General features: G+C 46.8%; 1 protein-coding gene across 1 annotated transcript in view; it reads left to right on the top strand.

Annotated features, from left to right (window-relative positions):
• PLXNB3 (plexin B3) overlaps positions 1-25,207 on the top strand; it is a 58,292-nt gene that overhangs the window by 14,558 nt on the left and 18,527 nt on the right. Inside the window, exons 5-20 of the mRNA XM_028711715.2 lie at positions 6,375-6,500; positions 7,285-7,385; positions 7,483-7,615; positions 8,319-8,475; positions 10,787-10,895; positions 11,433-11,547; positions 11,883-12,011; positions 12,828-13,038; positions 13,670-13,842; positions 14,827-14,978; positions 16,321-16,426; positions 17,274-17,404; positions 17,516-17,692; positions 20,542-20,740; positions 20,832-21,071; positions 23,702-23,863. Coding sequence (XP_028567548.2) covers positions 6,375-6,500; positions 7,285-7,385; positions 7,483-7,615; positions 8,319-8,475; positions 10,787-10,895; positions 11,433-11,547; positions 11,883-12,011; positions 12,828-13,038; positions 13,670-13,842; positions 14,827-14,978; positions 16,321-16,426; positions 17,274-17,404; positions 17,516-17,692; positions 20,542-20,740; positions 20,832-21,071; positions 23,702-23,863 — 2,421 coding nt within the window. The remainder of the gene's footprint in view (positions 1-6,374; positions 6,501-7,284; positions 7,386-7,482; positions 7,616-8,318; positions 8,476-10,786; positions 10,896-11,432; positions 11,548-11,882; positions 12,012-12,827; positions 13,039-13,669; positions 13,843-14,826; positions 14,979-16,320; positions 16,427-17,273; positions 17,405-17,515; positions 17,693-20,541; positions 20,741-20,831; positions 21,072-23,701; positions 23,864-25,207) is intronic.

The raw sequence follows: 25,207 nt of genomic DNA, 5'->3' as shown, positions 1-25,207 counted from the left end.
CTTTTTTCTTTTGTTGGAGCCACTGCAAAGACTTTGATGAGAAACTTTCTCATCAGTATCCCTCTCGGAAGCTTGAGCTGCAGGAGAAGGTAGTGGCAAGGGATTGTTGCTACAGTTGTTCCATGGTTCTCAGCTGCTAAAACAGAGCTTTCCAAACTTTTCATGGCAGTGACACACTTTTTAGACATGGATCATTTCACGACACAGTAATACAGTTTTACTAGAAAACCGGAGGTTAAACTAACCCCTTTCCTGCCCCGGGTGGAGTGTGGGAACGTTTGTGTGACACCCTTACACACTGCAGCCGACACACTAATGTGTTGCAACACAGAGTTTGGAAAGCTCTGCACTAAAGGCTCTTCCAGACGTCCTTTTTGTAGTGCATTCATGTCAGTTTGTGCTTGTGCTGCTATCGGGGCAATTATGCATGATCCTGCTGTCAATATTGTTTGCGCTAGTAAAAGTTTCAGCTTCCTGCTGAAACCCTGTAACTCATCCCACAAATGTTTCAGAGGTTTTCTCCCAATGTAAGTGTGCTGCGGTGTAAGACTGCCTTTCTAGATGGCAATAATGTGATAAAACTGAGGAAGCATGACTGAACAACTAATAAAGCGGGATGGTATGTGGATGGTCCAGTACACTTACCTTTATCTTATGCGAAGGTTAGGTCTGGGGTCCATGTGTAAATGTAAAATTGCAGGAAGCCAAGGAGCCATTGTCCCATGCAGGGTGGAGGGCTGCTTCCTGGGCTCTGGGAAGGGCAGTTGCCAGAGCCCCCCCCCCCCCCATGACCTTCTCAGAAGTCTTGGTTATCGGGCTTTGGGTAGGAGCCTTGAGGGGAATCTAGGCTGCTGCCGGGGCCCTCACACTGCCTTCCCAAAGTTTAGTAAGCAAAGAAAACCTGCTGGGTGCCTGGGTTGGGGAAAAATAAATAAATGGAGAGTGAGGAATGGTGGGCTCACCCTTTCTTCATTTACTTATTTTTCCTTTACTTGCTCAAAGCTGAAATCACGTAAGTGAAAGCAGAGTACAGGGCTTATTACCTGCACACATCCGTCACTAATGCACTGTTCTACATGTTGTGGAATAGACCCACCAAACATCTGAAGGGACCCTGATAATGTGTCCGGTGTCTTTTTCTGTTGTGAACCACCCTGTGATCTTTGAATGAAGGGCGGTGTACAAATTTATTAAATCTTCTTTTCTTCTTCTTCATTTCCCCTTCCTTCAAGGATCTCCCTTTTTTTCGTTGCAATGAACCAATGTGGTACAGTTAGCTGAGAGACCATAGTAACAGAGCCAAGGTTACCCAGTGAACGTCATAGCTGACAGGGAATTTGAACCCAGGTCTCCGCATCACTCACTACACCACACTGGCTGTCCAGGGTAACGTGATGTCAGCCAAGACCCTCCCAGACAAGATCTCTCCCACTTGGGGGCAGAAAGAGGTTTCTGGCAGGCAGAGAGTTTGGATGGCTACCCAAGTTTCTCCAAAGTCTGGACTCATGCTTCTGAATAGTGCTACCCTTTGTTTTCTCTCCCTCTGCCCACAAACAACCACATTTGTCTGTTCTCTTACACTTTCTTGGCTTGATGACTAATCCTCATCTCTCTGTCTTGCCTTTTTCTGGTTTCATCCTCTCTCTCCCCCCTTCCTTCCCCTTCTTCTCAGTTCTGGCGCCCCTTCTTCTCCCCACCCCTCACCCCTTCTCATTATCTGTTTTGCCCTTATTTCTCCTTTTTTACATCCCCCTCTTCACCGGCTTCTGTTTCCTCAATGGATCAGTTTGAATGTGGCATTCAGTTTTTTCTTTTTTAAAAAAGCGTGGCTCTTTCTTATCTACCTTCCCTCTCCTTATTTGCCTCTTAATTGTCTTTGCTCTACAGATCTGGGCTACTTGTTTTTACTTCATGCTGGTGTCCTTTTCTCCCTCTTTCCAGCCCCTTTTTTCTGGAACTCCCTGTGCCCCCCTCCTTGCAAGTGTCTGAAAACTGATCTCCTCTGCTGAGCCTTTAATCCAGCCTTGCAAATAAGCCCATAAAAATTACTAGCCTGCTGAGGGGCTGGCAGATGAGGGATGGAGAACTCTGTTCTCTCCAGCAGCTTGCTGCATTTCTAGGCTTGGTGTGCTGGGAAGGGCAGCCTCCTTTACTTCTGTGCTGCCTGCAGAGGAGAGAAGGAGCTCTCCATCCCCTCCTCTGCCAGCCTGCTCACTCAGCTGCATAGCATTCCATGTGCTCATCGGCATGCAGTTCCTTGTCACCAGTGCTACCAGCTACTGCTTAAATGCAGCCCAGCTTTAACCTTTGATCTCTGCCTCTTCTCAATCTTCTTTGGTGTTCCTTTCTTTATAGTTCTGTTTCTGTGTTTGGTTTGAGATTGTAAGCCCAGGGGCCTGGCTTTGTTCTCTTAACCTTCATTATTCTACAGTGCCTACTGTCTATAATTATCACCATAAACACAGCATTATTATTTTATGCCAGCAGGCCAATGCAATTGTTTAAAATCTATCTCGAGTAGCCAGGCAACGATTATATTGTATTTTTTATGTTGCTGATGTTTTGTGAGAGACTAGTATAGAAATCCTTTTATTTAAATAAATACATTATTCCCCATAACTGAAAGGAGTAGGACAGGTTTCGCAAAGTAAAGAAATAATAATACAGTAAAGATTTATTCCAGTACCTGACTAATGTTTCTTAGTGCCAAGCTTGGAGGTTATTTTATCTTTTTAGTACAAGAATATGCATAATTCTGCTGTAGCCTGAAGCAGGCTTGTGTGGAATCTAACCCAAGTCGCCCTTCATTTTGCTAAATTACTCTAAAGTGTCTTAAAATTATTTTATTGCATTTTTATTCCACCTGCCCGCCAAGGAGCCATCCCATAACGACCCTGTGAAGTCCGTTAGGTGGAAAAAGGCTGACCTGAAGGGACACCATGATCTTCATTGGGAACTGGAGCCCAGAGTCTAACTTTGTAGCCACCACACTGTGCTTAGTTAGCTATCACATAAAGATTAATGTCCCACATGGTATTTATTTAAAAAACTATAATTTTTGCTGGGATCTCTTGGTATGTTAGTCTTTAAAATATCAATACTGGATATGACTTGACTTGGGGTGCTTGCATTTGTGGCTCCGTAGGCATTCCTGAGCTCTTGCCTGCGCAGTTTTCTACACAATGGCTGTCTTGCATAACCATGGCCCACATCTCTGCTAATCTGTTTGCCTTCTGCAAAAAACACCCTCTTCGGGTAAGATTACTATCACTTGGAAGCTGAGTGGGAGGAGAAGGTAGTAGTCGACATTCGCCATTTTACACCCCAGAAGGACACTTCCTTCAAAGAACTGCATTAACAGGGAGTATCAGTGCTTTCAGAAACTATTGCAACCTCTGTGAAATCAGCCATTACTCCGCAATTGTATCTCTTGCTACACACCTTTTTAGCATTCTTTTGCAATCAAAGGGAAACACCTACCGTGCTTAACAACCTGGAAATCTATGGTCAGGAATGTGTGTGGGCACCCAGAGCTGAGTAATAGCCAACGTTCGCCTACCAGTGTAGCTTCAGCCTGTATTTATGGCCACCATAGGCTTGTCCCCTGTATCTTGCAGTGTCTGTAGATCAGAATCTTGGATGATTAGCCCTATAACTCGGCAGCAGGTAAATCTAAATTTGTCAGACTAACTTCAGAATTGGGGAACCTGTGTTCCTTCACATTGTTGCTGTACTAATGCAAGGTCCATAATCCCTGATCAAGAGTCACACTGGCTGAGTGATGGGGTTGGACAACAACATCTGGAGGGCCACACAGGCTCCCCATTCCTACACCATAGCAAGGCTGCAGCCAGATGAAAACAGAGAATGTGTGAAGGGCTGTAGCTCCATAGTAGAGCTGAACCCAGGGATTTATGCATAGAAATCACTTGTATGCTTAAGTTTCTATGTTCAGCCCTTGCTGTCACCAGTTAAAAGGATCCTGGACTGAAGGACTTAGAAAGCCACTTCCAGTGGAAATGAGTTTCCACTCAAAAGATGGATAATAATTGCTGTTTTTGTAGAAAGAACTAGTGCCTGAATATGCTTTTTCCTCCTCCCTCCTCCTCCCCTTTTCCTTTGTGTCGTGTCTCTTAGATTGTGAGTCAGAGGGCAGGGTCTCTTTTGTTAGCAGTCTTATGTAAACAACTCTGGGAGCCTTTTCAGCTGAAGAGTGAAAAGTGCTTTAAATAAATAAATGACTTTTCCATGGTGTTCCTATCTAGTATTTGTTTAGTGGTCAATCCTATGCATGTTTACGCAGAAGTAAGTCAACTGTGTTCAATGGGCATTATTCCTAGGTAAGTGTATTTAAGATTACAGCCTTTAAATGTTCTTTTGTTGGTTATTAGATGTTATCCAGCAAGTGCTCCCTCTTTTTCTGTTAAGAGTATTGGATTCTAGGTATCACTTTTACCTTTCTCTTTAAAAGCCTGCAGGCAGAGACAACATGTTTTCTTCCTTTCTTTCTGGGTGGTGGTGGAGCTTTTTCTCTTTCTCATGCTACCAGAAGGGCTGGTCTTCCCACTAAGCTGGGGTGAGGCAGCTGCCTCAGGCATTAGATGTTGGGGTGCCATTAAAGGGAAGAAAACTTTTATTTAGTTTATAGGTTTTGTTACCATGGGACAGGGCAGGGGCATCAGCTGGATTTTTATTTTGTTCATATCTGCCTACCAGTTCCTTTCTAAGGTGCCCTTCTACCATTTCCCTACGCCATCTAAGTTATGTAAAAAGGTAAAGGTACCCCTGCCCGTACGGGCCAGTCTTGACAGACTCTAGGGTTGTGCGCTCATCTCACTCTATAGGCCGGGAGCCAGCGCTGTCCGGAGACACTTCCGGGTCACGTGGCCAGCGTGACATCGCTGCTCTGGCGAGCCAGTGCAGCACACGGAACGCCATTTACCTTCCCGCTGGTAAGCGGTCCCTATATATCTACTTGCACCCGGAGGTGCTTTCGAACTGCTAGGTTGGCAGGCGCTGGGACCGAACGACGGGAGCACACCCTGCCGCGGGGATTCGAACCGCCGACCATGCGATCGGCAAGTCCTAGGCGCTGAGGTTTTACCCACATCGCCACCCGCGTCCCATCTAAGTTATGTACACACACACAAACACAGAAGCAGGTACTGGCTGCAAAACAAGCCTTGAAAACCAAGTCAATGAATGCAAAAGAGCTACCTGTGCATAAATAGATTTGCATAAGTACGGTAACTTTTTGGATAGGCATTGGGACATTTTTGCCTTAAATGGCTTTTATTTTAAAGGTTTATTGTCCCATTTCAGAGCATCTCAGTCCCAGAGAAAAGGAGAAAATCTCTTCTTCTAGTTAACCATACTTATCAAAATGCCCTTAACTTGACATATAGAATCGGGACCAATAGAGTGGTACCTCTGGTTAAGAACTTAATTTGTTCTGGACGTCCGTTCTTAACCTGAAACTGTTCTTAACCTGAGGTACCACTTTAGCTAATGGGGCCTCCCACTGCCGCCGCGCCGCAGCGTGATTTCTGTTCTTATCCTGAAGCAAAGTTCTTAACCCAAGGTACTATTTCTGGGTTAGCCGAGTCTGTAACCTGAAGCGTCTGTATCCTGAGGTACCACTGTAGAAGAAAAAAAGCAAAGCCACACAGAACCCAAGGCAGAGCTACGTAGGATAAGCAACATGGTGCTGACCTTCCCCTCTTCTCCAGCCATAAAAGGCCCAGAGCCTCTACCTGGGGCTTCTGTTTTCAGTGGTAACCCCATGTTGCTTATAACATGCTGCTTTGGGGAACCCCTGGCCCTCCAGATGTTGCTGGACTCCCAATTCCCTAATTGCCTAATAGTCGGGGTGGTGGGAGTTGCAGTCCAGTGATACCTGGAGGACACCCCAAAGTGTGAACAGGGTTGATCCAAAACAGGATCCTTTTTTACTGACACTGGTCAGCGGTGGAATTTGAGGAGGAAGAATATGTAAGTACAGTGGTACCTCGGGTTAAGCACTTAATTCGTTTGGGAGGTCCGTTCTTAACCTGAAACTGTTCTTAACCTGAAGCAACACTTTAGCTAATGGAGCCTCCTGCTGCTGCCACGCCACTGGAGCACGATTTCTGTTCTCATCCTGAAGCAAAGTTCTTAACCTGAAGCACTATTTCTGGGTTAGCGGAGTCTGTAACCTGAAGTGTATGTAACCTGAAGCGTATGTAACCCGAGGTACCACTGTACAAGGACCTACATAGGGTGTTAACCTATGTAGACTATTTCCAGAAGTGCTTAGCCTCAGAGGCCTCCTCGCTGTCATGTGCTTCCTAAACAACTTTTTAATAGGCACTGATAGCCCTTACTCATTTGTCTAGGTTTACCTGAATGGCACCGTGGCAGAAGTCTACAGCACCGTTTCCACTGGCCAGCGTTCTCCAGTCAATCCAGACCTGCTACTGGATGGCAGTGGGGCCCACCTGTATGTGATGACGGCCTCCCAGGTGTGTGAGTAGTCATGGGGCACAATCCCCTTCTCCCTTTACTTCTACAGCACTGCTGTTTGTCATCCTCAGTTTGGATGCAGGAAAGTTCTGCGTTGTATCTGCTTTTGTTGAGTTTTCATAGGACACCCCCCCCTAAGTTATTTGCATGTTGAAAACTTGCAGCATTGCTGTGCTGCCTTGTGCAAAAAAACTTCGTTATGCGTTCAGAGGTAATCTAAGCCCTGTTACTAGATTATGAGATGGTACGAGAGTTTATAACAATCAATCTCCTTTATTGGCATAGAAAAAGTGCATGGATCAGAGCACAACAGAGTTAACGAAACATAGTAGGAGATACTTTAGGATAAAACTGTCCAGACATTGTGAGGTATGCAAATGGCTTTTAGGACCTATGGTGACATACTCTGGTTTCTCTTCAGATCGTATGGTACAAAGTTGAGTGCTACTCTGAAAGAAATTTTAACTTACAAGATATTTCTTTTCCTGTATCATATTTAGCTTAGTTCATTGGTGTTGTCTGGAGTAGTAGGATAAGACAGTAAGGGTGACCTGTAGTGCCAAACTTCCTGCCCCCTCAAACTCCACTCCTGTTTTAACCATCCTTTTCCTTATTGATACCTTTTCTCTAACACCCCCTTGCCCTTGGCCTAAAACTATTCCCTTCTGAATATATCTGAAATTAGTAGAGGCCGATGCAAAAACGGATGCAAAGTAGCCTAGATTCTACTGATGGTGGTGGTTTTTGAGTATATCGTGTATGACTTGCCTTTTTCCAACCCAGGTCTCCAAGGTCCCAGTCTCTGAATGCCCTCACTTCCAGGACTGTGCCTCCTGCCTGCGCGCCCAAGACCCCTTCTGTGGTTGGTGTGTTCTGCAGAGTAGGTGGGTCACAGATGAGAACTAGCAGAGTGTGCTTTATTTCAAATTAGAAGACACGCCTTCTTTTTCTCTGTCTCTAATATAATTGGCTGATTGGCAGGTGTACCCGGAAGTTGGAGTGTGAGCGCCATGAGATGGCCAATCACTGGCTTTGGAGCTATGGAGCTGAGAGCCAATGTTTGAGAGTGGAACAGATGTCACCAGCCAATCAGAGCCGAGAAGAACAAACAGAGGTGAATGTGGAGGGTCAGAGGTTGAAACCTGGGTTGATTGTGATTTGGATCAGGTGGTTATTCACATGTTACTCTCTTAATAAGCATGTGTGTGGAATGAAGCATCTCAGTGTCACCTAGGTTTTCCTCAAATGCACATTGCTCATAGCATGTATATTGACATTGATGCCTGGAAATTCCTTTTCTTGTCTTCATCAAGTTCTGGCAAAGATTGATCCCTAGCTGCTACCGCACTCGCCCCGTGCCTGAGAGGGATCACCAAACATTGGCTCACCAAACATTAATTTACTTAAGATCAGTGCTCTGCTTTTATTTTCAAAGCTGCTCATACAGTCCTCCTAAAAATAACTTAAGGAAAATATAATATTAAGACCATAAAAAATTAAGCCACAAAAAGTGGCCCAGCCAATTAAGCTACATTCCTATTGTTATGTATTGAAGTTCTCACCCTGGTCCAAAGGAGTATCGTGTATGTAGTTTTCACTCAGGTCCACGTCAGTTACTTTAGGCGGGAAACCCTGGGTTGTTGTTGCTACAATGTTGACAGCCGGCTGCCTATAAAAGCAGGGCGGCTGAGCTGTTTGCTGTTCAGTTCTGTTCCAGCTTACAAATAAAGAGCTGCTTTGGAGAAATCGCTGTGTCGTCTGCTATGTCTACCCACAACTTAACACCTATAAAACGACGTGTCTCCTGCTCTGCCCAGGTCTCCATGTTGGTCCCACGTCTCCCAGCACTGGCAGAGGGAGAGCAATACCACTGTGCCTTCGGGAGCCAAGACAGCCAAGCACACCTGCAAGACTCCTGGGTTCGCTGCCTCTCACCTGTTCCCCAGCAGGTGCCACCCACCCAAGAGGGCAAAGGTGAGCCAGGAAAGTATGCCTGACTTCTAACCTTGCAATACAGTGGTACCTCTGGTTACGTACTTAATTCGTTCCGGAGGTCCGTTCTTAACCTGAGGTACCACTTTAGCTAATGGGGCCTCCCGCTGCCGCTGCACCGCCAGCACGCGATTTCTGTTCTCTTCCTGAGGTAAAGTTCTTAACCCGAGGTACTACTTCCGGGTTAGCGGAGCCTGTAACCCAAAATATTTGTAGCCCAAGGTGTTTGTAACCCGAGGTACCACTGTATTGTACCCTTTACAGCTATTGTTTCCCCCAGAAGAGGGATGGTTTTCAGTGGGACAGCATCCTCTTATGAAGGGCGGTATATAAATTTAATGAATAATAATAATACCGCTATACAGATAAGGAGCATGCACTTGATCAATGTGGCTATTCTTCCTTTGAAAATAAAATTGACCCAATATGTAGCTTGTCCCTGATTTCGCCAGACAACTTGGGTTGTCAACATTTCAAGCAGTCTCTGCTTCTGTGCCTCTAAAACAGCAGCTTGATCTTCAGCAACTAGCAGGTGCAGCTTTCTGAAGTATGTAAATAAACTTGCTGAATGTCTGCTGATCAAGTTCCTCTTAAAAACACAGCAGTAGCCCCCACTTGAAAAGTTGGCAATCTGTTTATTGTTTGCTGCTTCCACTTTGGCTTAGTGCTGACAATCATTAAAGTAGAGTAGAATTATGAAGTTACATACATTTGTAAAACTGAGAAAGAAATTGCTTGATAGCCCTCCTTTTTAAAAACAAAAAGGATCTTCATATGCAAAAAAAAGGGTGTGTGCGCTAAAATATCTTTAAGTAATTAATCTATGTGGACTGACCTTGAGCATGTGCTCTAGGTGTCATAGTAGGATTACTGTGGGGAATTATATCCTGGTGCTATTCTGTTTTCCAGCAGGCAGTGGGGGAGCTGCGCTTTTGCAAAGCATCAAGCCCAACTGTTGATTCTTCTGGCAAGGCCTTAATAAACCTCTGGGAGTTCATGCCCAGAGGCATGTGGAGGCTTTGCTATGAGTGCCATGCTTCAAAGCCAGTCCTGTTGCTTTTGCCAGGGGATTGTAGGGAGGAAGTGCATCTCCCCTTGTGTGAATGTATTTACAGTGCCCCACATTCTAGGCCAGGTATCCCCAAACTCGGCCCTCCAGCGGTTTTGGGACTACAGTTCCCATCATCCCTGACCACCGGTCCTGTTAGCTAGGGATGATGGGAGTTGTAGTCCCAAAACAGCTGGAGGGCCAAGTTTGGGGATGCCTGTTCTAGGCCATCCATTGACTCCTATTGAGGCTTATAAACCAATCCAATAGGTATTAGGGACGTGGGTGACAGAGCCTAGGACTTGCCGATCAGAAGGTTGGCGGTTTGAATCCCCGCGATGAGATGAGCTCCCGTTGTTCAGTCCCAGCTCCTGCCAACCTAGCAGTTTGAAAGCACAAAGTGCAAGTAGTTTCTGTGCGCTGCTCTGGTTCACCAGAAGCAGCTTAGTCATGCTGGCCACATGACCCGGAAGCTGTCTGCGGACAAACGCTGGCTCCCTCAGCCAGTAAAGCGAGATGAGTGCCGCAACCCCAGAGTCGGCCACGACTGGACCTAATGGTCAGGGGTCCCTTTACCTTTACTACCCCCCCCCCCCAAGTTTTAGATGCTTAAAACAATCCCAAAACCTTTTGGCAAACGTGGGGCTAGTTCTTATGCCTAGACCAAGGCCTAGTTCTCACATGAGATGGTCACCTTGTGCCTGGATCTAGCACTTCAGGCTACAGGTTGGAGCAAAAGAAGCTCCACGTAGAAAACTCAGGGACAAGTGTGCTAGTCCCTGGCATTCTAGTTTTCTCTGCGGAGGGTTTTTTTCTACGGAATCTCAACTTGAGGACTGAAGTGGTGCAGCCCAGACACAGGTTTGCCACCTTGATAAGAACTCTGACTTGGTCATCTATTATATTTATATCACAGTAGTGGAAGGCAGTCGCAGCCACATGTCCTTTGAGTCTTTTTTAGCTTCGGGCATCGTGGCCTCCCTTCAGTTGCCTTTGCCTGTTCTCAAAACTATAAAGCCAGCTGAGAAAATGCTTATCCCAGCAACCGTGAAATGTTTCTGGCCTAGACCAAGAGATAATCTCTGAAGGGTCTTCACCAGAATCGCCTAAATGGTGAGGAAAGTCAAGAGGCCATTGGTGTGCATGCATGCTGATGCTGTTCAGAGGGTGTGTGGAGGTAGCCATTCATCTTGCATTATGTGTAAGTGCAAGAAAAGTTGCTTACTGTGCTTTTCCCCTCCTCAGATCATGTGACTGTGGCGTTAGCCTTGATGTTCCAGGACGTAGTGGTGGCGTCCGTGGGATTTTCCTTCTATGACTGTAATGCTGTGAGCCAACTTGCTGATGCCACCCCGTGAGCGAATGTTGAGTGGGGATGAGGGCATTTGGGGGGGAGGGGGCTGCAGGTTGGATATTGAGAAGCATCTGTAAGATTTTTGGGGAGGGTGGGAGGTTGGAGGGGGTACAGTAGAACTTGCCCTAGCTAGCAAGAAGCTTTTATGTTGAAAACAAAACTGTGTTCACTCTTTGTACTAAAAGGTTGAAATTCTGCACTAAGGAAAACTGAATTCTGGAACTTTCCTATGAATTATGCAAATTCAGCACATGCATATAATTGCTTGTTTTACATAAATTATTCTGTTTCTGAGCAAGGGCAAAGCAGAGATCTAATGCCCCATTCTCTGTTGAAAACAGTCTCACTGAATGTCCCCCCTAGCTTTGAAGATCTCACCTGACACTTCGAAGCACATTCTTGCTGCCTTAAGCTAGAATCTTGCTTGTTTGTTTGTTAAAAAAAATTATGCTTCACCTCCCTTTCTGAACTTGCTGTCCACATACAGTCCTGATTAAAGGTCCATTTCCTTTGACCCCCCCCCCCTTTCTCCCATAGGTGTGGGACATGTGTGGACAGCCCCTGGATGTGTCATTGGTGCCCATCTAGTCACCGCTGTGTCCCTGGAGGGCCCTGCCCAGATGGAGGAGAGGGGCTTGTGTACAATCAGAAGGTGAGTAACTGTATAGCACAGGGGTCAGCAACCTTTTTCAGCCGTGGTGGGTGGACTATATTTTGGGGGTGGAAATGAACGAATTCCTATTCCCCACAAATAACCCAGAGATGCATTTAAAATAAAAGGGCACGTTCTACTCATGAAAAAACACGCTGATTCCTGGACCGTCCGTGGGCCGGATTGAGAAGGCGGTTGGGCCGCATCCGGCCCATGGGCCTTAGGTTGCCTACCCCTGGTATAGCAGGTCTCTCCTTACTTTCCAGAATAAATTATGTTGGTGGGGGGAAGAATGGGAGAAATGTCTCTGCATCTAAGCCCTCTGTGTCTCCTAGTTATCTTCTGAAGAGCCCCGTGGTGCAGCTGCCTGCCCCAGTGTGGGGGGCATTGGTGAGACCCACCTGATTCCTGTTGGTGTAAAAATGCCACTGAACCTGGTAGCCTGGAATCTGCACTTGTTGATGGTAAGTGACAAGATTAAAAGTCCTAGAAGCTACTGGTGTGTCTCTGTGTGAAAGGAAAGAGGGCTTGACAAGACCTCTTGGGACACAAGGGGCTCTTCATTTCACAGCTCAAATGCACTTGAGTCTGCCACGTCTAAGTACCCAAGGAACGTGCCATTTTTGTATGCATGTGCATAACTTTTAAGGGAATCCATACCCCAGGGATGAGGAACTGGTGGCCTTCTAGATGTTGCTCCACTACAATTCCCATCAGCTGCTGCCATCACAGACAATAGTCAGGCATGATGGGAGCTGCAGTCCAGCCACATCTGGAGGCTCACTTGTTCCACCAGCTCCTCTGCAGAACGCGATTCCCAAGATTGTGTGGGGAACTGTGGAAGTTTGAACATGTTTCAGATTGGTCTTGCAAATGAGCTAGGCATTTGAAGATGTGTGCTTGAGTGCTATTTTAATATTTTAAGCCTGGCCTCTCACAGGGTTGTCGTGGGGATTAAATGGGGAGGGGGAGAACCCCGTATGCCACCTTAAGCTCCTTAGAGGGAAAATGTGGGATAAAAATGCAAGAAATAAAAAAATAAAAGTTGCTGCAGCATCACACATACCAGTTATTTGTATGCAAGTCGTGCCTTTGCTGTCCTCTGAGGGGCTTCAGCTTGCGATGACAGATGTGGTTGACATTGCCCCTCTGTGTTAGGACTGGCAAACAAAAGGGCAGGGAGAGCAGGACTGAGAGTGAGCAGACTTTGTGGCAGGACTGGGGAAGGAGGGGGCAGGTGTGGCGTGCAGGGCCCTGTCTCACCCTGTCCTCATCCTCAGGGCCCAGTGACACTCTCCTGTGTACTGGAAGTGGAGGGAACCCCGGTTGTGGTTCCAGCATCCTTGGAAGAAGGGGACAGGGGAACATCCCGTCGTGTGCAGTGCCTGCCCCAGGCATATAACTACACACAGCCTGCCCCTGAGCTACATGTCCCTCTCTACATCATGATAGGGGAAGACCGGCGCCTTGACAGCCATGGAGACCTGCATGGTAAGGGATGATGACCTGTGGAGGTTGGATTTTGTATGTATATATATATATAATGTTGTGGTTATGCCTTTGTGTGGGCCACAATTCAACAGGGGGTGCAGAATGTGGTACTGGGTGCAGGATTCAGTTTCATGAAATCCCCTGTTTTTTAAATTTCAAAAGGAAGAATGCAGGCTTCTAACCCTCATAGCTGCAGAAAGATGCTTAAACAATTATGCACAGAGCCTTGAAAGCTTGACCTGGGTGTGATAAGCTTTTCAGTGGTTGGAGATGCACCTTCAGTGCCCTGTGCAACGCTGTGCCCTTCCCCACCATAACAAAACCAGAAGAAATCAAGCAAAATAGTAAACCCGGTGTATGATTATGCAGAACAAGCAAATAAATTGCATGGTTGATGCAGGCTGCATAATTCAGGTTTTCTTGGTGCAATTTCCTTTTAAAAAATCAGCACAGTGTATACTAAACCCTGGATATGTCCCACCACCAGCCTTGAGTTGCTCAAGGCCCTGCAGTCTTGCACTTTCCTGCCTTCCCTGGGTTAGGAATGAACTCTTGCTGGTCTGGAAAAGGCAATATTAACAGTATGACTTGAATCTGATATTCATGCTTACCTTCTTGCCTCCTTCTCCAGTGACCTTGTACAACTGTTCTGCTGGCCGTTCTGACTGCAGCCGCTGCAAGGCTGCTCCCCAGCATTTCCGCTGCATTTGGTGCCAGCTAGGAGAGGTGGCCAGCTGCATCTATGAGGACCTGTGCCCATCCAAAACTGACGTAGCTGCTTGTCCATCACCCGTCATCCACTCGGTGAGAATCGGCACTGTTAGGTCTGCTACTCTGGTCAACTGCTGGTCCATTTCTGGGGAAGTTTTTGTATAGAACTTGAGCTGGGAAGCTGACTAGGACCCACTTCTGCTAACAAAAAACTGAGACCATTTTGTAAATGACTTTGAGGTTTTTGTTTTTCCACAATCAAGCAGTATATAAAATTTATGAAATAAATAGTACCAGTGCTTGTCCTGTTCAGATTGCTGATGGTGCACACCACTGAATGCTTTTCCATAGAAAAGTTTTTCTAAATGTAGAAAACTGACACGTCAGGGAGATGGGTTCTGGTATAGCTTTTATCCTGACATCTAGTTTTCTGTGAGCAAGAATGTGTGTGCTGTGAGTATTCAGATATGTGACCCTTGACCTGCAGTCTGAAGTTGTCCACTTAATACCAGCACAATGGAAACTAGGCCTCAGCCTGTATTTTGTGTGTGTACGTCTACTTCCTTCCAGTCTGTCATATATCTGGTAGACTAGGTTATTGCCTGAGAGAACTCTTGCAATAAACCAACTAGTCTCTAGTCTGCTGCCAGTGCTTTTTGTATCTTTTAGTCCAATCTGGAGCAGGGAGGACTTGGTTTGGTGCTATAACGCCCAGTCTGGGTGCTACTACTAAATGAGGTGTAATGGGTGACCACTGGAAAAAGGGGCCTTCTCAGAATGCCCTCCCCACACAGGTTTGCCAGGCCTTGTGGTCTACTTGGTGCAGATTTTCCCATAGCCTCCACCCCAGGCTTTTCAGTTGCAAGTTGCTGAATCCACTGAATTTTAGGTCAGTTGTATACTTATAATGACGCTGTGTTTTTCTTTATGTTGTTTTTTTAGATGTTTTTATGCTGAATTGTAAAAAAACTGGAATCTGTTGGTTGTTTTTTATCCTCATGATTTTTATTATTTATAAGCTGCCCATAGAACCGGGCAATACATAAATGCTGCTAATAAAACATTCCTGTTTTCTAGATTCACCCCATCACTGCACCCTTGGAGGGGGGCCTGACTCTCACAGTGACGGGATCCAACCTCGGCCGTCGCTTTGAGGATGTGGCCAAAACTGTGACTGTGGCTGGACTGCCATGCATCCCTGATCGAGCTCAGTATCTGGTTTCTACCAGGTAAGGAGGCCTGGGAGAAGGGCATGGCTCTCCAGTGTAAAACATTGAAAACCAGCTTTTTATTAAGGGCTACAGAGAGCAACGAATCCCAACCAAGAAAGTGGCAGCTGAGGAAACAATTTTGTTTCACTGGTTTGCATATCAGTTTTATTTGCTATGATGCATGGCAAGCTATATCAGTTGCATGTGTTATTGAATGTTTACTGTGTAGCATTCTACTGATTTTCATTAAATGTGAGAAGTCTGAGCCAGTAGCCTGCTTCATCTCTTTAAAATATTTCTTAGCCTCCTTTCCTTATTCAGGATAGTGTACAAAAGTGAACCAAGCCAACTTACACATCATAATTCACCACAAGGTCTAGCATCTTGTTTCTTCCCGCAGTGGCCAGGAAGGCATGGACGGAGTAGCCCTTTCCCTAGCAACTGACACATGGTGGTTTGATACTTTTGGATTGGGAGCTTCCAAACAGAGGCCTTTATTCATCTATCCTCCTATGATTTTTTTCTAACCCTCTTGTAATGCCTACCAAGGTAGTGCCATTCAATGCATCTTGTGGCAGCAAATTTCATAAATTAATTTACATGTTGTTGCCTGTCCGGAACTTGTTGCCTGTCACTTTCATTGGAAGGCACTGAATTCTACTGTTACAAGGGAGCTGGAGAAAATTTATCCGCTCACTTTCCTTACCTAATCCATATCTTTTTAAGCCTTCATATTGTCTGTCTTAATCATTTCTCCTCCCTAAACCAAAAAGCCCCTACGCTTTATAGCAGTTTCTCTAGCTTATCTGAATGCTTAGTTTTTTTTAATAGCATTCCTTCTTGCCAGCCTCAAGAGAGAGGCTAGTCATGACTCCCACTTTTCAGATGAGGACAAAAAAGAAAGCTTGGATCTGTGACTGAGCTAAATTTGAACTCTGGCCTCTCGTGTTCAAGTCAAACATGCTAGGCACAGGAACTGAAACACATAATGGGTGGTATTCAACTACGTTTTACTCAGAGTAGACTTGTTCAGTCAGTTTCAACTACCCGGTTCTGTTGCCAGAAGCCAGTACAAGGACTCTAGCTCGCGCAATGGGGCTTCTCCCACACCTCCCCCAAATTCGCTCTGCAGGATCGGGAGAACCCCCCAGAACAGCACATAGGGGAGAAAAGGGGAGATCATTCCATCAGGCAAGCAGAAATGGTTGAGTTTATGGGATGATCTCCTTAGTGCCGTGTTTTGCTTCTTCTTCCTCTTCTCGTCCACCGGCTCTATCACTTTTGTCCTTGCTCTTCAAAATGTATGTCATGGACTTTGGCAGGCTCCTTCATGACAGGGCCTTTCTGCTGTTCTCTACAGGATTGTGTGTCATGTTTCTCCTGGAAAGCGAGGCTTATCTGGCCCTGTCCAGGTCACTGTAGGAGACCGTCCGCCAGGGGTTTCTGAGACTTACTTCACTTATCAGGTCAGTATCTTACAGACTTAGGAAATACTCTAGCTTGGAACTGGGGGACCAGGCCAGAGATAAGCGTATTTGCTCCTAGTGGTTCCCTAACACTGTAAACTTCCTCCATGTCACTACTACTTGGGAGGGAAATGGGAGGGAGAAGTCAGATGTTGGGAACACACACACAAGCATGTCCCATTTAAGCCATGGTTTAGCAAGATGTACATGAGCAGGAAGGAGCCCCTGCAAGCCTCGAGCTCAGGTACTTCTCTCCCACTTCCCTTTCTCCCCTTGCAGCTGGAAGGCGGATTATGGCAGCTTCCCACCCCCTCTCCCATTTTCACTGAATCTCGACTTGTCATGTTGCCCAAACCCAGGACTCTGGTTCATAGGAACCGGTTCCTAGGGGCCCTAGGTCTTTTCGCCACCCCCCAATAAAATATTTGAGGGAGCCAGGCCCCCTGCAAAGTGGATGGGCATTGCCATGCAAATGGTGTGTGTGCACCATGTCTTGTGATTGATTATGCGAGGTGGGGCTTACCTGCCCCCCATATTTTATTCAAGTTGGCACCCCTGCCAGACTCTGGTTAGTTTTAAGAAGCCAGCTTCAGAAATCACAATTGGGAGTTTGCTTGTTTTGAAACTGACAAGAGCTGGTCATAAGCCACAACCCCTTGTTAAAGCAACAAGACAAGGCCTTGGAAGAGCAAAACTGAAAGCTGCTGAAGTCTTCCTCCAGGTCACTTGGGCGAGAAAGGTGAAGGGGAGGCTTGTGGCAGCAACTTCCTGCCTGTACACATAAAGCTAAGTATAATATGCGAACCTAACCCCTGTCCACAGGCCTAATGGGTGCTTCTTTCCTCAGGATCCCACCCTTCTTGATCTGCACCCCCAGCTTGGCCCCATGGCTGGGGGCACTCGAGTCACCATCACTGGGGAGGAACTTCTGACAGGCACTGAGATTGCTGCCTACGTAGGGGCGCTGCCCTGTATTCTGTAAGTGGTGTGGCTTTTTTCATCTCCCCCGACTTTGACCTTCCTCCTCCTCTTCTTTTCTCCACTTGTCTTGCCTCAAGCCTTCACTTAATGTCTTTGCTCTCCCAACAGCGAGGAGCCTGTGCAACCAGGAGCCATCGTTTGTCGTACCAGTGCTAGCCTCAAGCCACAAGAGGTGTCTGTCTGGGTCCAGTATGAAGGGGCAGAGCGCCAGCTGCGGGGCAAAACCTTCCATTACACACCCAACCCCCAACTCACTGCGGCTTCCCCACTCACCAGCTTCCATGGGTAAAAAGAATGTAGGGGAGCGGGAATGATCAGGGCTGTCACCTAGTTAAAATATTGATTCGTCAGTCAATTAATTCTACATGAGTTTGCTGCAGTTAAAAACTGTAGTTCTGCAAAAAGACCAAGCTTACTTTGTTTTTAAATGATGTATGCATATACCACAATGCGCATATCTGTGTTTTTCTTTAAGTCTTCCCCTTCTACAAGGAGAGACGGGTGACTGGCCTTGCCATCTTCATTTTTATGACCAAATGTATTGAATTGGGATGGGGGGAGAGACATTACAGTCCCAGTGCAAATCAATATGCATGCATGAATGTGCTATCTACCGTAATTTTCGCTCCAAAACACGCACTTTTTTGCTCCTAGAAAGTAAGGGAAAATGCCTGTGCGTGTTAAGGAGCGAATGCACTCGACTGGATCCATGGCTGCCGTCAGTCAAGCAAAGCAAGCTTTGCTTGCTTTACAGCCAGGAGGAGGGGGAGGAGCCGAGGAGGGAGGGAGGGAAGGAGAGCCATGGCAGCAAAGCGGGCAGCAGCCGCTTACACGCGAGGAGGAACAGACGGGAGCCATAGGGAGCCGGAAAAGCGCCGCGTAGCCAGCAACAGCTGCTGCAGCCTCAGCTAGCAACGCTCTCTAAACGGAGCAATGAGGCTGCAGAGGGACGGCGGGGCACAGGAGGGCTCTGAGCCACGAGCGCAGTGAAAACCAGTAAAAAAGTTTTTAAAAAGGCTGCTGGGGACAGGAGGGCACGGGATGAGGGAGAGAGGGAAATTACGATTCTCCCAGCGTCTCAGCTGATCCGCTGAGCAGGACTTGGGTTGCAGGGGATTCGCCATTAGCTGCGTAAAGCAGCAAAGAGGGAGAGAAGGAGCAAAGTGGGAGAGGAAAGGAGCTGCTTACACTGCTGTAAGTGGCTGCTGTCTGGTTGGCTCCTTTAAAGCAACAGTGCTCTTTCCCTCCCCCCTCCCCTCTCAGCTCGCCGAAAAGCTCCTTTTCCACACACCCCACTCGAGCTCCTTCTCCCCTTAAATCCCTCTCCTGCATCATTAGCCACATCCTTTTCCACACACCCCACTCGAGCTCCTTCTCCCCTTAAATCCCTCTCCTGCATCATTAGCCACATCCTTCTCCACCCACCCCACGCGTGTTCCTTCTCCCCTTTAACCGCTCGCCTGCATCATTAGCCACATCCTTCTCTACACACCCCACGCGTGTTCCTTCTCCCCTTAAATCCCTCTCCTGCATCATTAGCCACATCCTTCTCTACACACCCCACGCGTTCCTTCTCCCCTTAAATCCCTCTCCTGCATCATTAGCCACATCCTTCTCTACACACCCCATGCGTGTTCCTTCTCCCCTTAAATCCCTCTCCTGCATCATTAGCCACATCCTTCTCCACCCACCCCACGCGTGTTCCTTCTCCCCTTTAACCGCTCGCCTGCATCATTAGCCACATCCTTCTCTACACACCCCATGCGTGTTCCTTCTCCCCTTAAATCCCTCTCCTGCATCATTAGCCACATCCTTCTCTACACACCCCACGCGTGTTCCTTCTCCCCTTTAACCGCTTGCCTGCATCATTAGCCACATCCTTCTCTACACACCCCACGCATGCTCCTTGTCCCTTGAATGCTTTTCCTTCCCTCCCTACTTAAAACGTGGTTACAAAGCACGGATCCACATGGATCCTCAGGATTTTTGCACTGGGTCACCCCAGGTTCACCATCAGATCACATAAAATGTCCATGGCTACAGCCTGCACCAAAAAAATCACGCACCCACTGTTTCATGGGGCTGCAATGGCGCAAAAACGTGGTTACAAAGCATGGATCCACATGGATCCACAGGATTTTTGCATTGGGCTACCCCAAACTCACCGTCAGATCACGTTTGTGGCCACAGCATGAACCACAAAAATCATACATCCACTGTTTTGTTTAGAATATTTTTTTCTTGCTTTCCTCCTCTAAAAACTACGTGCGTGTTATGGTCAGGTGCGTGTTATAGAGCGAAAAATACGGTATTTTTTATTTGTAATCAGCTCAGCAAGGGCTAAAACATGAATGATGTTCCGTCAGGTTTGGTGCTAAATTCTGAAAGAGGTGCAGGGGTTTCAGGCTGAATGTTTGCAAATGTAGCTATGGGTCCCTGGGCTTCCTTTAACTTGAGGGGACTCAGTAAAGGAATAACTCAAAGGTTAAGTTTTGAAGGGAGTGAAATTTGGATGTCAGTAGGTGTTTTGGGAGGGACATACCATACCGCTGTTCTACCCGGACACTGAGATCCAGTGCTGAGGGCCTTCTGGCGGTTCCCTCACTGTGAGAAGCCAAGTTACAGGGAACCAGTCAAGGGGGCCTTCTCGGTAGTGGCACCCGCCCTATGGAATGCCCTCCCATCAGATGTCAAAGAGATAAACAACTACCTGGTGTTTAGAAGACATTTAGGGAGGTTTTTAATGTTTGGTGTTTTAATGTATTTTTAATCTCTGTTGGAAGCTGCCCAGAGTGGCTGGGGAAACCCAGCCAGATGGGCGGGTTACAAATAATAAATTATTATTATTATTATTATTATTATTATTATTATACATAAGGAGCAGCAGGGGGAAGGACAGAGATGTTTAAGGGAGTCGGGTATCTGAGGAGGAAATGGAGGCAAAGCAAAAGTAGGGTCACACGTGGACCCCTGCAGCTGTGAACTTGCCCTGGGAATCTGTTTGGACCTCTGGTCCGAACCAGCAGGGCCGCTCTTATGTTCCTGTGACTGTAGTGCCTGTGTCAAACTCATGGGTGGCATGCCCTTCACTGCTTCAGCCACTTCTCACCTTCCTGTATGCTTTGTTTCTCCAGGGGCGGACGGATCATCTATGTGAAAGGGACTAATTTGGATGTGGTGCAGCAGCCACTCATCAAAGCCGTCCTGGAGCCAGAGGAGATGGCAAGTGGAAGCAGCCGGGAGAAAAGAGCCTGCGACTCCTTGCAGGGCCCCCACATCCCACTGACCCCAGCTCCACCCCACCCCTGTGCTGAGGTGGGGGACATGTTGGAGGTGAGTGCAGGGAGGAAATGAATGCTTTGGCTTGTGGATTACAATTCAGGGGTCTCTCACTCCCTCCCTCTCCCTTCTTGCATCTCCACAGTGCTGGGAGCCTTGTTGCGCCAATTCGTCCACCCTTCTCCTCTGTCCATCACCTGCTGTGCCACCCAATGCCCGCTTCCGACACCTTCGTTTTGAGCTGGATGGACTCCATGTCCCCTTCAGCAATGCCAGTGGGGGCCAGAATTTCTCCTACAAGCCTAATCCCCACCTGCGCTGGCCTGGGCGGGATTCCTCTGGACGTCCTTTCAGTCTTAAACCTGGCAATGTCTTGGACATAGAGGTGAGTGGCCATATTAAGGTGGGGGAAGGTCTTGGAAGTGGGGAGTGGAGTCCCTAGGATGCAATAATCACTCCTTTGCCTCCTAGCACAGTGATACTGAGTGGGGCATTTCTTAGGTAAAGGTCGAGGGACCCCTGACCATTAGGTCCAGTCATGACTGACTCTGGGGTTGCGCTCTCATCTCGCTTTATTGGCCAAGGGAGCCGGCGTACAGCTTCCGGGTCATGTGGCCAGCATGACTAAGCCGCTTCTGGCGAACCAGAGCAGCGCACGGAAACACCGTTTACCTTCCCGCTGGAGCGGTACCTATTTGTCTACTTGCACTTTGACGTGCTTTCGAACCGCTAGGTTGGCAGGAGCAGGGATCGAGCAACGGGAGCCCTCCCCGTCGCGGGGATTCGAACCGCCGACCTTCTGACCAGCACGTCCTAGGCTCTGTGGTTTAACCCACAACGCCACCCGCGTCCCTTTTGGGGCATTTCTTACCCCTACCCTAAAACTCACTCAGCTATTGGTGCCCTTTTATGCTGCTGCCAAGGCCTGCAAATCCTCATCGATGCCCTGTATGTAGATTTATTGAACACACAATTGCAGTGAAGTGGTCTTGCTTTGAAGCAGTCTTGCATTGACTGCATGCCAGAAGAGCACCTTGAACTGCACCTTGGAAAAGCTAAGCCACCGTCTGCAAATATCAAGGCCCACTCAAGGTATTTTGCTACCTGAGGCAGAGAAGCAGGTGGTGACCCTGCCCCCAAGTCAATGTTCATTGTACCCAAGGGCACTTGAGGCCAAAGATCATACAAGGAGTTCTCCCCCTCACTGGCAGTAAAAATACAATACAGTGGTATTTCTGGTTACGAATGCTTCTGGTTATGAACGCTTCAGGTTACGAATTCCGCTAACCCAGAAGTAGCTGCTCCTGGTTGCGAACCTTGCACCAGGATGCGAATGGAAATCGTGCACCGGAGGCCCCATTAGTGAAAGCGTGCCTCAGGATAAGAACAGTTTCAGCTTAAGAACGGATCTCCGAAATGAATTATGTTCGTAACCAGAGGTACCACTGTATAGTAAGTTAACTATCAATATGCTGCCCTACAATCCCCAACCTCCAGCTGACTAGAAAATCAGGATGCCAGGAGGCAGTACATTAATAGGGCTGTTCTGCTGCTTCAATGAAGGTGGGGGGTTATTGGTTTTTTTTGTTACTAGGTTATAGGGTTGCCTTACGTCTTCGATTTCCCACACATCGCCGAGATTTCCTTGTCGGAAACAGCGTTAGGACGTAAATTGCTGAAATGTCTGGGAAAATCCAGACACATGGTTTAAAAAAGGTCAAAAAGTTCATTTTTGTACCTGATTTGCAAAAAAAAAAAAGGCTCAACAATTTCGGGCGAAACTTTAAGAAAACCCAGCTTTTTGAAAAATAGCAACCCTATGTGTTATGTATATTTGTGTTTTAAATTGTAAACCACCCTGTGATCCTCAGATGAAGAGTGGGATAGAACTTTAATAAATAAAATAATAATAATTGCTATGGGAACTGTTCAAGAAATATATGTATGTGTGTATGTACAGTATATGTTTGTGTGTACGTATACATGTTTGTGTGTACACACACACATATGGAAAGGGTAAAGGGACCCCTGACCATTAAGTCCAGTCATAGACGACTCTTGGGGTTATGGCGCTCTTCTCGCTTTATTGGCTGAGGGAGCCGGTGTACAGCTTCCGGGTCATGTGGCCAGCATGACTAAGCCGCTTCTGGCAAACCAGAGCAGCACACGGAAATGCCGTTTACCTTCCTGCCAGAACGGTACCTTATTATCTACTTGCACTTTGACGTGCTTTCGAACTGCTAGGTTGGCAGGAGCTGGGACCGAGCAACGGGAGCTCACCCCGTCACGGGGATTCGAACCGCCAACCTTCTGATCAGCAAGTCCTAGACTCAGTGGTTTAGACCACAGCGCCACCCATGTCCCTATATATGGATAATACCTACTTTTAATACTAATTAATACTAGTAGACTGCAAGTTGTGAATGCATGAATTGCACTAATGTTTTCTGGGGCACAATTATTTTCTGAATTAGTATAAATATAGTATAAATAAGTATTACTCACACTAATTCAGAAAATAATTGTGCCCTAGGTATCAAAGTTTAGAAAAAGTTACTGCAATTCATGCATTCACAACCTTCAGCCTACGTATTGAGCACAGCCCTATCTTGGTGGCCAGCTGTCCGCTCCGCCCCCCTCCTTTTGATGGTGTTTGTGTGGAGGGGGTGGCCAGTCTTATGCAGGCAGCAAAACGGGTAGATTTATGGCGTCACTGAATGGCTGCATTTGGCTTGATGGGTCACAAACTGTGAATGCCTGGTGTCGCTTCTTTAGCTATTAGCACGTGAAGTTATTGCCTTGTTTTCTCCTGCTCTCGATGAGCTCTTGGGCAATTGGCTGGGTCTGTCTTTATGCCTAACGGTGAGATCAGAAGGTATTGGGATGGTATTACAGTGTCCAGCTTGGAAGCAAAAGGGATATGGGGTTCTGCTGGCCCGCAGCGCTGCTTCAACTTGTGCGTACATACAGGGAAATTCACATTTTGCCTCTTTCTCTCTTTCTGCTGCCCTGCAGGGAGAAGGCTTGACCCTTGGCATCAGCAAGAACGAAGTGAGGGTCATCATTGGCAACAGCATCTGCACCGTCAAGACCCTAACACTGACCCATTTGTACTGTGAACCCCCACTGCAGCCCCCACAGCCACTTAATGCTTCCTCTGTGCTCCCAGAGTTCATTGTGAGTAGGTTGCAGGGAAGGGAGAGATAGGCTGCATGCAGGAGTTAACCTCTTTGGGATTCCCCATTTAATGGGGAAAGTTCTTCCTCTCTTGAAACTTGGGAAAGACCTCCTGTGTGGCCTAGATTTTATCAGGCAACCCTCCCTCTCTTACTAAGAACGTAACTTGTTTAAAGTGCATATATAAGCTCACACCCTTGTAGTTTGCATAATGACAAATTAGTAGCTACCAGAGTCAAGTTTCCCACTCCACCCATAGAGTGTGTACAGGAATCAAAGGTCTGCACAGTAATGCTATATTGGTTTTATGCCTGTGTTAACTGCCGTTGCCGTGGGTTTTTCCTGGTACGTTGTTGTTGGAGATCCCTACCCCATAACAAACAATTCCCTGAGGAGAGGGAGTGGCTTAAACTGGTTTATGGAGTGTAAATATGTACTTAGTGATCAAGATCAAATTCAGAATCCTTTATGTGGCCTTACTGTGTGTGCAAAGGTATTAAGGAGATAATGAATGGAGTCCTGCTTATGTGTCCTTCCTTTTCCTGCTCCAACCAAAAGTCACTTGGTTGATGACTAGGATCAGGATCGCTAACCCCTGACCCCAGAGGTGGTGGCTGCTTTCGCACACTTGCAGGCCACACCCTGTGTGGGTTCAGTGCTCAGAAATGCATTTTTTACCTGTTTCTGTCCATTTTTTATGTGCATGTAACATACCTTCAGTCCCCCCCCCCCCCTTGGCTGGTTTAAATTATTTGAAAACTTCAAGGAACGAAACAGTTTTTGTTGCTATAAAAAAGGTCATAGACTCCTTTTATTTTTGGCTCTCCTATATCTTCAAAAATGTTAACAAGCTGATGTAAAGCAGATACAAAAAACAGCTAGGAATTGTTTTGGTGTAACATCATATCCTGTTTTTGTAGCTCTTTACCTTTCCTTGTTCAGATTACAAAAGAGAGTATATATTTCAATTTTATTTTAGATGTAAGGCTTTTGGCTCCCATATGGGATTTTAAATGTCCATTTTCTCAACATCCTAGTGTCACAGAAGGTTGGTTTACACACCAAACTGTGCCTTGTTTAATGTCCTACAATTGGTTTCATATCATATTTTGTAAATAGTGTTGGTGTTGCCCAAAATAATTTTTTAAGTGGCTGCCATTTTGTGATTCCCCCCCCCCACCAACTTAGGCATCTAAAAAGCTTTGTGTTAGTTATTAGGCTTGCCTTCAAAATGTCATCAAAACAAGTTAAGCAACAGCAAGAGTTGGTGTCTACACTCTTTGTGGCTACCCTGGGCAGAGAGTAAAATGCGTTGGTCAGATACAGACAGATTTAGATTCAGCC

Source organism: Podarcis muralis, chromosome 17 (genome assembly GCF_964188315.1).
Source record: "Podarcis muralis chromosome 17, rPodMur119.hap1.1, whole genome shotgun sequence".
NCBI classification, from domain to species: domain Eukaryota; kingdom Metazoa; phylum Chordata; class Lepidosauria; order Squamata; family Lacertidae; genus Podarcis; species Podarcis muralis.
The sequence above is the reverse complement of the archived record's forward strand: the minus strand, read 5'-3'. Positions and strand labels throughout refer to the sequence as shown.